This window comes from Oncorhynchus mykiss, chromosome 8 (genome assembly GCF_013265735.2).
Source record: "Oncorhynchus mykiss isolate Arlee chromosome 8, USDA_OmykA_1.1, whole genome shotgun sequence".
In the NCBI taxonomy this organism is placed as follows: domain Eukaryota; kingdom Metazoa; phylum Chordata; class Actinopteri; order Salmoniformes; family Salmonidae; genus Oncorhynchus; species Oncorhynchus mykiss.
Window position 1 is genome coordinate 78,005 of NC_048572.1, and position 12,231 is coordinate 90,235.

At 43.0% G+C, this 12,231-nt stretch overlaps 1 protein-coding gene across 2 annotated transcripts in view; it reads right to left on the reverse strand.

The window, feature by feature from the left end:
• Positions 1-12,231, reverse strand: part of LOC110515871 (pleckstrin homology domain interacting protein) — a 128,748-nt gene that overhangs the window by 10,747 nt on the left and 105,770 nt on the right. For both annotated transcript variants that reach the window (XM_036984528.1, XM_036984530.1), the window contains exons 32-35: positions 9,172-9,292; positions 8,131-8,256; positions 6,413-6,488; positions 6,241-6,300 (exon numbers count right to left, since the gene is read on the reverse strand). In XM_036984528.1, coding sequence (XP_036840423.1) covers positions 6,241-6,300; positions 6,413-6,488; positions 8,131-8,256; positions 9,172-9,292 — 383 coding nt within the window. The remainder of the gene's footprint in view (positions 1-6,240; positions 6,301-6,412; positions 6,489-8,130; positions 8,257-9,171; positions 9,293-12,231) is intronic.

The window sequence follows — 12,231 nt, forward strand, 5'->3', positions numbered from 1 at the left end:
TTCTGGTTAGAGACAGTTTGCGCTGTCCTGTGAAGGGAGTAGTACACAGCGTTGTACGAGATCCTCAGTTTCTTGGCAATTTCTCACATGAAATAGCCTACATTCATCAGAACAAGAATAGACTGACGAGTTTCAGAAGAAAGGTCTTTGTTTCTGGCCATTTTGAGCCTGTAATCAAACCCACAAATGCTGATGCTCAAGATACTCAACTAGTCTAAAGAAGGTCAGTTTTATTGATTCTTTTAAATCAGCACAACAGTTTTCAGCTGTGCTAACATAATTGCAAAAGGGTTTTCTAATGATCAATTAGCCTTTTAAAATGATAAACTTGGATTAGCTAATAAAACGTGCCATTGGAACACAGGAGTGATGGTTGCTGATAATGGGCCTCTGTACGCCTATGTAGATATTCCATTAAAAATCAGCCGTTTCCAGTTACAATAGTCATTTACAACATTAACAATGTCTCCACTGCATTTCTGATCAACTTGATGTTATTTTAATGGACAAAACAAGGACATTTCTGTACATAAATATACTTATCCATTACAATTGATCCATTCAGCAGAAGCTCCCATCTAGAGTGAATCTAGTGCATTAATCTTAAAATAGTCACATATCACATACAGTGCCTCATGGCTTGGTTTTTGCTCTGACATTCACTGTCAACTGTGGGACCTTATATAGACAGGTGTGTGCCTTTCCAAATCATGTCCAATCAATTGAATTTACAACAGGTGGACTCCAATCAAGTTGTAGAAACATCTCTAGGATGATCAATGGAAACAGGATGTGCTCAATTATGATTCTCATAGCAAAAGGGCTGAATACTTAGGTAAATACGGTATTTACAATAGTTTTTTTTATACATTTACAAACATTTCAAAAACCCTGTTTTTGCTTTGTCATTATGGGGTACTGTGTGCAGAACGCTGAGATTTTTATTTGATTTAATCAATTTTAGAATAAGGCTGTAACATAACAAAATGTGGAAAGAAGTCAAGGGGTCTGAATACTTTCCGAAGGCACTGTTTATACAAAATGAGGTGGTCACCCCTTCAAATGAGTGGATTTGGCTATTTCAGCTACACACGTTGCTGACAGGTGTATAAATAGGGCACACAGCTATGCAATCTCCATAGACAAGCATTGGCAGTAGAATGGCCTTACTGAAGAGCTCAGTGACTTTCAATGTGGCACCGTCATAGGATGTCACCTTTCCAACAAGCCAGTTTGTCAAATTTTTGCCCTGCTAGACTTGTCCCGGTCAACTGTAAGTACTGTTATTGTGAAGTGGAAACATCTAGGAGCAACAGAGGGTTAGACATGAAGTGGTAGGCCACACAAACTCACAGAACGGGACCGCCGAGTGCTGAAACAGAACGGGACCGCAGAGTGCTGAAACAGAACGGGACCGCAGAGTGCTGAAACAGAACGGGACCGCAGAGTGCTGAAACAGAACGGGACCGCAGAGTGCTGAAACAGAACGGGACCGCAGAGTGCTGAAACAGAACGGGACCGCAGAGTGCTGAAACAGAACGGGACCGCAGAGTGCTGAAACAGAACGGGACCGCAGAGTGCTGAAACAGAACGGGACCGCAGAGTGCTGAAACAGAACGGGACCGCAGAGTGCTGAAACGGAACGGGACCGCAGAGTGCTGAAACAGAACGGGACCGCAGAGTGCTGAAACAGAACGGGACCGCAGAGTGCTGAAACAGAACGGGACCGCAGAGTGCTGAAACAGAACGGGACCGCTGAGTGCTGAAACAGAACGGGACCGCAGAGTGCTGAAACAGAACGGGACCGTCCGAGTGCCAAAGCGTGTAGCACGTACAAATCATCTGTCAACAGTTGTAACACTCACTACAGCATTCCAAACTGCTTCTGGAAGCAACGTCAGCATAATAACTGCTTGTTGGGAGTTTCAGGAAATGGGTTTCCGTGGCCGAGAAACCGCACACAAGCCAAAAATCACCATGCGCATTGCCAAGTATCGGCTGGAGTGGTGTAAAACTCGCTGCCATTGGACTCTGGAGCAGTGGAAATGCGTTCTCTGGAGTGATGAATCACGCTTCACCATCTGGCAGTCCAGCAGACAAATCTGGGTTTAGCGGATGCCAGGAGAACACTACCTCCCACAATGCATAGTGCCAAGTGTAAAGTTTGGTGGAGGAGAAATAATTGTCTGGTGCAGTTTTTCATGGTTCAGGCCCTTAGTTTCAGTGAAGGGAAACCTTAATGCTACAGCATACAATGACATTCTAGACAATTCTTTGCCTCCAACTTTGTGGCAACAGTTTGGGTAAGGCCCTTTCCTGTTTCAGCATGACAATGCCCCTGTGTACAAAGCGAGGTCCATACAGAAGTGGTTTGTTGAGATCGATGTGGAAGAAATTGAATGGCCTGCAAAGAGCCCTGACCTCAACCCTATCGAACACCTTTGAGATGAATTGGAACACCGACTGCGAGCCAGGCCTAATCGCCCAATATCAGTGCCCCGACCTCACTAATGCTCTTGTGGCTGAATGGAAGCAAGTCCCTGTAGCAATGTTACAACATCTAGTGGAAAGCCTTCCCAGAAGAGCGGAGGCTGTTATAGCAGCAAAGAGGGGACCAACTCCATATTAAAGCCTTCCCAGAAGAGCGGAGGCTGTTATAGCAGCAAAGAGGGGACCAACTCCATATTAAAGCCTTCCCAGAAGAGTGGAGGGAGGCTGTTATAGCAGCAAAGAGGGGACCAACTCCATATTAATGCCTTCCCAGAAGAGCGGAGGCTGTTATAGCAGCAAAGAGGGGACCAACTCCATATTAAAGCCTTCCCAGAAGAGTGGAGGCTGTTATAGCAGCAAAGAGGGGACCAACTCCATATTAAAGCCTTCCCAGAAGAGTGGAGGCTGTTATAGCAGCAAAGAGGGGACCAACTCCATATTAAAGACTTCCCTGAAGAGTGGAGGGAGGCTGTTATAGCAGCAAAGAGGGGACCAACTCCATATTAAAGCCTTCCCTGAAGAGTGGAGGGAGGTTGTTATAGCAGCAAAGAGGGGACCAACTCCATATTAAAGCCTTCCCTGAAGAGTGGAGGGAGGTTGTTATAGCAGCAAAGAGGGGACCTACTCCATATTAAAGCCTTCCCAGAAGAGTGGAGGGAGGTTGTTATAGCAGCAAAGAGGGGACCTACTCCATATTAAAGCCTTCCCTGAAGAGTGGAGGGAGGTTGTTATAGCAGCAAAGAGGGGACCAACTCCATATTAAAGCCTTCCCTGAAGAGCGGAGGGAGGTTGTTATAGCAGCAAAGAGGGGACCAACTCCATATTAAAGCCTTCCCAGAAGAGTGGAGGGAGGCTGTTATAGCAGCAAAGAGGGGACCAACTCCATATTAAAGCCTTCCCAGAAGAGTGGAGGGAGGTTGTTATAGCAGCAAAGAGGGGACCAACTCCATATTAAAGCCTTCCCTGAAGAGCGGAGGGAGGTTGTTATAGCAGCAAAGAGGGGACCAACTCCATATTAAAGCCTTCCCAGAAGAGTGGAGGGAGGCTGTTATAGCAGCAAAGAGGGGACCAACTCCATATTAAAGCCTTCCCAGAAGAGTGGAGGCTGTTATAGCAGCAAAGAGGGGACCAACTCCATATTAATGCCTTCCCAGAAGAGTGGAGGCTGTTATAGCAGCAAAGAGGGGACCAACTCCATATTAAAGCCTTCCCAGAAGAGTGGAGGCTGTTATAGCAGCAAAGAGGGGACCAACTCCATATTAAAGCCTTCCCAGAAGAGTGGAGGCTGTTATAGCAGCAAAGAGGGGACCAACTCCATATTAAAGCCCATGATTTTGGAATAAGATGTTTGATAAGCTGGTGTCCATATTATTTTGGTCATGTAGTGTATTTCTGGGCAGTGGAATAACCTTTACATCCCTCCAGCCCTGAGGGCACACTCCTAGGCTTATATTGAAGATGTGGCAAACAGGAGTCACAATTTATTCAGGTTTTCGGTTCCAGGTGGTGTGTCTTATTTACAGATAGCAATAATTGTTTCACCTCGTCCACAAACATTGTGGAATTCAAAGCTACAGTCTTTCATTATTTGGTTTGTTGTGCATGAATGTGAAGGCTCAGCATTTGTTGTTTGCATGTCATGCCTAAGTTGGTAACACTTTACTTGACACCCAGCATCATAACAAGTTATGACATGGTCATAACCATGTCATACTATGCTATAACAGCGAACATAAACTTGCCATAACCTGTTATAATATGGTCATGAATAACACTGTCATGACAAATATATTTAAACCTATATTGCAATATTTTATGGCTGGTTATGACACCTACATGAGAGTGTCAAAACACACAAAACCACACAAGGCAAAACATTCCATTACACCATAGGAATGTTACACCATACTGTCAACAGTATGTTTACATGTTTACATACTGTGACTGTATACATACATACTATGACAGGTTATGACATACTATGACAGGTTATGACATACTATGACAGGTTATGCCAAATTGTGTCAGCTGTAATGTCATATTGTGATACGGTTATGACATATTGTGATACGGTTATGTCATATTATGATACGGTTATGACATATTGTGATACGGTTATGTCATATTATGACATGATTATGACACTGTTTGCCAATCTTCTGTGTTGTCAGACTTATTTGCCATTCCCTTAGCCTCATCCCTCTCAACCATACAGTTTGTTATTTAATCATCTATCCGTGGGGGCCATTTTAACAGACAGTTTCTCTATGGGTGCATGCCTGTCAGTAACCGGAAGAATCAATTTCAGAAATGCTTAAAGTGCAGGATGTTCCTCATTACATCAGACCAACAAATATGTTTCACATCTTCAACATTGGAATCCAATACAAAACCTTTTGTCTGACCTCTTCTAGACTATTTTAGGTCTAGTCTTTGGTTGTCCCAGATATGGCTGCTATATTATGATCACTACATCTGATGGATCTGGATACTGCTTTAGAGCAGATGTCTGCAGCATTAGTAAAGATGTGATCAATACATGATGATGATTTCATTCCTGTAGTGTTTGTAACTACCCTGGTAGGTTGACTAAAGTTTGAAGTTCTCTTGAGTGGGAAGCTTGATGAAAGCCAGTCAATATTTATATCACCCAGAAAATAAACCTCTCTGTTGATATCACATACATTATCAAGCATTTCACACATATTATCCAGATACTGACTGTTAACAGTTGGTGGTCTATAGCAGCTTCCCACCAGAAGGGGCTTTAGGTGAGGCAGATGAACCTTTAGCCATATTACTTCAACAGTATTTAACATTATCCAGATACTGACTGTTAACACTTGGTGGTCTATAGCAGCTTCCATCAGAATGAGCTTTAGGTGAGGCAGATGAACCTTTAGCCATATTACTTCAACAGTAGTAATGAAATCCTCTCTAAGCTTTGCAGGAATATGGTTCCGAATATAAACGGCTACACCTCCACCATTGGCATTCCTGTCTCTTCTGAATATGTTGAAACCATGTATTGCTGTATCATCAAATGTATTATCTAAGTGAGTTTCAGAGACATTCATCTATATAGTATATCAATGTTTTCAGTTGCAAGTTAGTGATTTTATGAACCTTGTTTCTAAGGCTACATATGTTAATGTTGGGTATTTTCATCGCTTTTCTGGAATTCTTGATTGTTTGTTATTGCTTTACTGGGAGGCTAATCAGAGCCTCAGTGGTAACAGTATAACTCAGGTTCAGGCTAATCAGAGCCTCAGTGGTAGCAGTATAACTCAGGTTCAGGCTAATCAGAGCCTCAGTGGTAACAGTATAACTCAGGTTCAGGCTAATCAGAGCCTCAGTGGTAGCAGTATAACTCAGGTTCAGGCTAATCAGAGCATCAGTGGTAACAGTATAATTCAGGTTCAGGCTAATCAGAGCCTCAGTGGTAGCAGTATAACTCAGGTTCAGGCTAATCAGAGCCTCAGTGGTAGCAGTATAACTAAAGGTTCAGGCTAATCAGAGCCTCAGTGGTAGCAGTATAACTCAGGTTCAGGCTAATCAGAGCATCAGTGGTAACAGTATAATTCAGGTTCAGGCTAATCAGAGCCTCAGTGGTAGCAGTATAACTAAAGGTTCAGGCTAATCAGAGCCTCAGTGCTAACAGTATAACTAAAGGTTAAGGCTAATCAGAGCCTCAGTGCTAACAGTATAACTCAATTTCAGACTTATCAGAGGTGTGATGAGGTGTGTTACCTTCCTGTTTCGTGTGGACGTTCCAGGAGTGTCTGTATCTTCATCCTCATCTTCATCATCCTACATCACCATGGAAACACAACATCAACATATAGGAACATATAGGATACTCTTTCTGTTTCTACTACTGTTAGTGTTTACACATAACAAAGTAAAAAAGATAAAGACACACCTCATCCTCGGTGTCAGAGAAAGCAGTCTTCTTCATGGTGTTGTAGAGAGGAATAATGTCAGTCATAGTGGGGTCCCTGGGATAGAAAGAGAGAGAGAGAGAGAGATGAAGGAGAGAGGGAGGTGGTGAACGAGAGGAAGAGATGAGAGAGAGAGAGAGAGAGAGAGAGAGAGAAGGAAGGAAGGAAAGAGATGAGAGAGAAATAGATTAAATAGAGAGATGGGGAAAGATATGAGAGAGAGAGAGAGAGAGAGAGAGAGAGAGAGAGAGAGAGAGAGAGAGAGAGAGAAAGAGAGAGAGACAGAGAGAGAGAGAGAGAGAGAGAGAGAGAGAGACAGAGACAGAGAGAGAGAGAGAGAGAAGAGAGAGATGGAGAGAGAGAGAGAGAGAGAGAGAGAGAGAGAGAGAGAGAGAGAGAGAGAGAGAAAGAGAGAGAGACAGAGAGAGAGAGAGAGAGAGGTGAAAATTGGAACACACTAAACTAAACAAACAACAACATGAAGATGTGTGGATAATATTTTTGGCTCTATATCAAAGACACATCTTGACATCAACTGTTCAGAGGAGACTATGTGAATCAGGCCTTTATGGTGAAATTGCTGCAAAGAAACCACTACTAAAGGACACTAATAAGAAGAATAGACTTGCTTCGACCAAGAAATACGAGCAATGGACATTAGACCGGTGGAAATCTGTCCTTTGGTCTGATGAAATTCAAATTAGAGATTTTTGGTTCTAACCGCTGTGTCTTTGTGAGACGCAGAGAAGGTGAATGGATGATCTCTGCATGTTTCATTCCCACCGTGAAGCATGGAGGAGGAGGTGTGATGGTGCTTTGCTGGTGACACTGTCTGTGATTTATTTATAATTCAAGGTACACTTAACCAGCATGACTACTACAGCGATACGCGATCCCATCTGGTTTGAGCTTGGTGGGACTATCATTTATTTTTCAACAGGACAATGACCCAACACACCTCCAGTCTGTATAAGGGTTATTTGACCAAAAAGGAGAGTGATGGAGTGCTGCATCAGATGACCTGGCCTCCACAATCACCTGACCTCAACCCAATTGTAATGGTTTGGTATGAGTTGGACCGCAGAGTGAAGGAAAAGCAGCCAAAAAGTGTTCAGCATATGTGGGAACTCCTTCAAGACTGTTGGAAAACTATTCCTCATGAAGAGAGAGAATGCCAAGAGTGTGCAAAGCTGTCATCAAGGCAAAGGGTGGCTACTTTGAAGAATCTCAAATCTGAAATATATTTTGATTTGTTTAACACTTTTTTGGTTACTACATTTCCATATGTCTTCACTATTATTCAACAATGTACAAAATAGTAGAAATAAAGATAAACCCTTGAATGAGTAGGTGTGTCCCCAAACCCAAGAAGACTCTAGGCTATAATAGCTGCTAAAGGTGCTACAACAAAGTAGGGAGAAAAGGGTGGGAATACTTACGTAAATGTAATATTTCAGTTTTTAATATTTAATAAATTAGCTAACTTTTTTTGCTTTGTCATTATGGGGTTGTGTGTTGATTGATGAGGGGGGAAAAAACTATTTAATCCATTTTAGAATAAGGCTGTACCTAACCTTTTTGTGGGAAAAGTCAAGGGGTCTGAATACTTTCCGAATGAACTGTAGTGGTACTATCAATAACAGTTATAACTATAGTTATTTGTCAGTGTATAATATATATAGTAACAGTAGAGTCTTACTTGATGAAGCTGAGCATGAGGTCAGAGACGAACTTGGCCGTTTTAACGATGAAGGCTCCAGTTTCATTAAAGGTTTGAGCGTTGTGTTCAATATAACGCACCTCCCACATCAACGATGACATACGCCTATGGAGGAGATACACTGTTACACACACACACACTGTCCTCACACACACTGTCCACACACACACACACACACTGTCCATACACACACTGTCCACACACACACACACTGTCCATACACACACTGTCCATACACACACACACTGTCCTCACACACACTGTCCACACACACACACACACTGTCCATACACACACACACTGTCCTCACACACACTGTCCTCACACACACACACACTGTCCATTCACACACTGTCCTCACACACACTGTCAACACACACACTGTCCTCACACACACACACACACACACACACACTGTCCATACACACACACACTGTCCTCACACACACACACTGTCCTCACACACACTGTCCTCACACACACTGTCCTCACACACACTGTCCTCACACACACACACACTGTCCATACACACACACTGTCCTCACACTCACTGTCCTCACACACACTGTCCATACACACACACACTGTCCATACACACACACACACTGTTTTCACACACACTGTCCTCACACACACACTGTCCTCACACACACACACACTGTCCTCACACACACTGTCCTCACACACACTGTCCACACACACACACACTGTCCTCACACACACTGTCCTCACACACACACACACTGTCCATTCACACACTGTCCTCACACACACTGTCAACACACACACTGTCCACACACACACACTGTCCATACACACACACACACTGTCCTCACACACACTGTCCACACACACACTGTCCACACACACACACTGTCCATACACACACACACACTGTCCTCACACACACACTGTCCTCACACACACACTGTCCTCACACCCACACACACACACACACACACAATCCTCACACACACAGTCCTCACACACACACACACACACACTCTGTCCTTGTGGTACCTGTAGAAGCGGTTCTCCAGCCTGGACCGTATGGTGCTGAGGTCCGTGAGGTAGGCTACTACAGTACAGTAGGAAGGATAAGCCTGGAGATCCACTGGCAAGGCAAACGGTACAGCTACATCTAGAGGAGAGAGAGGAAGGAAGGGAGGGAGACCAAACCAAATCATGTGAAAACAAAAAGATAATTACTTGACACATTGGACAGAATTAACAAAAAAAACATAGCAAACTAGAATGCTATTTGGCCCTAAACAGAGAGTACACAGCGGCAGAATACCTGACCTAAGGAAAGTTTTGACTATGTACAGATTCAGTGAGCATAGTCATAGCATAGCATGATTGGGGTTACTGCCCTGTGTAGGGTGAAGTCTTTCGGGTGGGACGTTAAATGGGTGTCCTGACTCTCGGAGGTCATTAAAGATACCATGGCACTTATCGTAAGAGTAGGGGTGTTAACCCCAGTGTCCTGGCTAAATTCCCAAGCTGGCCCTCAAACCATCACGGTCCCCTAATAATCCCCAGTTTACAATTGACTCATTCATCCCCCTCCTCTCTCCTGCAACTATTCCCCAGGTCGTTGCTGTAAATGAGAACGTGTTCTCAGTCAATTTACCTGGTAAAACAACGGTAAAATAAAAATGTAAAAAAATAGTCTTGCTATTGAGAAAGGATGCTGACGGCAGACCGGCTATGTGCACACTGCACATAAAATAAGGTGGAAACTGAGCTGCACTTCCTAAACTCCAAATCTATGACCATATTAGAGACACATATTTCCCTCAGATTACACAGATCCAGAGAGTTAAAAAATGAACCCAATTTTGATAAAGTCCCATATCTACTGGGTGAAATACCACAGTGTGCATCACAGCAGTAAGATGTGTGACCTGTTGCCACGAGAAAAAGGCAAAGAGTGAAGAACAAACACCATTGTAAATACAACCCATATTTCTGTTCATTTATTTTCCCTTTTGTACTTTAACCATTTGTACATCGTTACAACACTGTATATAGACATAATATGACATTTGCAATGTCTTTATTCTTTTGGAACTTCTGTGAGTGTAATGTTTCCTGTTTTTATTGTTTATTTCACTTTTGTTCATTATCTAGTTCACTTGCTTTTGCAATGTTAACATATGTTTCCCATGCCAATAAAGCCCTTAAATTGAATTGAGAGAGAGGGATAGAGACAGACACAGAGAGAGAGAGAGAGAGAGAGACAGAGAGAGACAGAGAGCGACAGAGAGAGAACGAGAGAGACAGAGAGCGAGAGAAAGAGAGAGGGGTGTGTTAGTGTACTGTGTCTCCATCGGTCCACTAGAGGGAGCCCAGGTCACTGTTCAATGTATGGGATGTCTAGTACGATATGTAAACTGTGATGTAATGTACAGTATATTATGCGAAGTGAAGCCGAATTATGAGCTGGATTGACCAGAGATACTTTTGAGGAGATGGGAAACACCATTGGGATCGTATTAACGCCTATTGTGTACATTGACCATGTGTCGTCAATGGGCTCTACAGTGCATTCTGGGCAATTCAATGCTGATGAGGTCATACTGAGCTAGCTCAAAAAACCAACATCCGCATGACTTACGTCAACAAGAAATACAACATTAGAAATATTTTCAGAGATGTGAGATAATGGGTTTGTTCTCTGTAATTGCTTTGGAATGGTACGTAGATTGGAGACAGGATGCTGGGTGGGGTATTATACGTTTCTCCATTCATTGACCGCTGGGATTTCCTTCTTTCTAAGTATCTCTGGATTTAACAACATACAGTTGAAATCGGAAGTTTACATACACTTAGGTTGGAGTCATCAAAACTAGTTTTTCAACCTCTCCACACATTTCTTGTTAACAAACTATAGTTTTGGCAAGTCGGTTAGGACATCTACTTTGTACATGACACAGGTAATTTTTCCAATAATTGTTTACAGAAAGATTATTTCACTTTTAATTCACTGTATCACAATTCCAGTGGGTCAGAAGTTTATATACACTAAGTTGACTTCCTTTTAAACAGCTTGGAAAATTCCAGAAAATTATGCCATGGCTTTAGAAGCACCTGATAGGCTAATTGACATAATTTGAGTCAATTGGAGGTGTACCTGTGGATGTATTTCAAGGCCTACTTTCAAACTCAGTGCCTCTTTGTTTGACATAATGGGAAAATCAAAAGAAATCAGTAAAGACCTCAGACAAAAAAATTGTAGACCTCCACAAGTCTGGTTCATCCTTGGGAGCAATTTCCAAACACCTGAAGGTACCACGTTCATCTGTACCAAAAATAGTACGCAAGTATGAACACCATGGGACCACGCAGTCGTCATACCACTCAAGAAGGAGATGTGTTCTGTCTCCTAGAGATGAACGTACTTTGGTGCGAAAAGTTCAAATCAATCCCAGAACAACAGCAAAGGACCTTGTGAAGATGCTGGAGGAAACAGGTACGAAAGTATATATATCCACAGTAAAACGAGTCCTATATCGATATAACCTGAAAGGCTGCTCAGCAAGGAAGAAGCCACTGCTCCAAAACCGCCATAAAAAAGACAGACTACAGTTTGCAACTGCACATGGGGACAAAGATTGTACTTTTTGGAGAAATGTCCTCTTGACTGATGAAACTGTTTGGCCATAATGACCATCGTTATGTTCGGAGGAAAAAGGGGGAGGCTTGCAAGCCGGGGAACACCATCCCGACCGTGAAGCACGGGGGTGGCAGCATCATGTTGTGGGGTGCTTTGCTGCAAGAGGGACTGGTGCACTTCACAAAATACATGGCATCATGAGAAAGAAAAATGATGTGGATATATTGAAGCAACATCTCAAGACATCAGTTAGGAAGTTAAAGCTTGGTCGCAAATGGGTCTTCCAAATGGACAATGACCCCAAGCATAAGTTGTGGCAAAATGGCTTAAGGACAACAAAGTCAAGGTATTGGAGTGGCCATCACAAAGCCCTATAGAAAATGTTTGGGCCGAACTGAAAAAGCATGTGCCAGCAAGTAGGCCTACAAACCTGACTCAGTTACACCAGCTCTGTCAGGAGG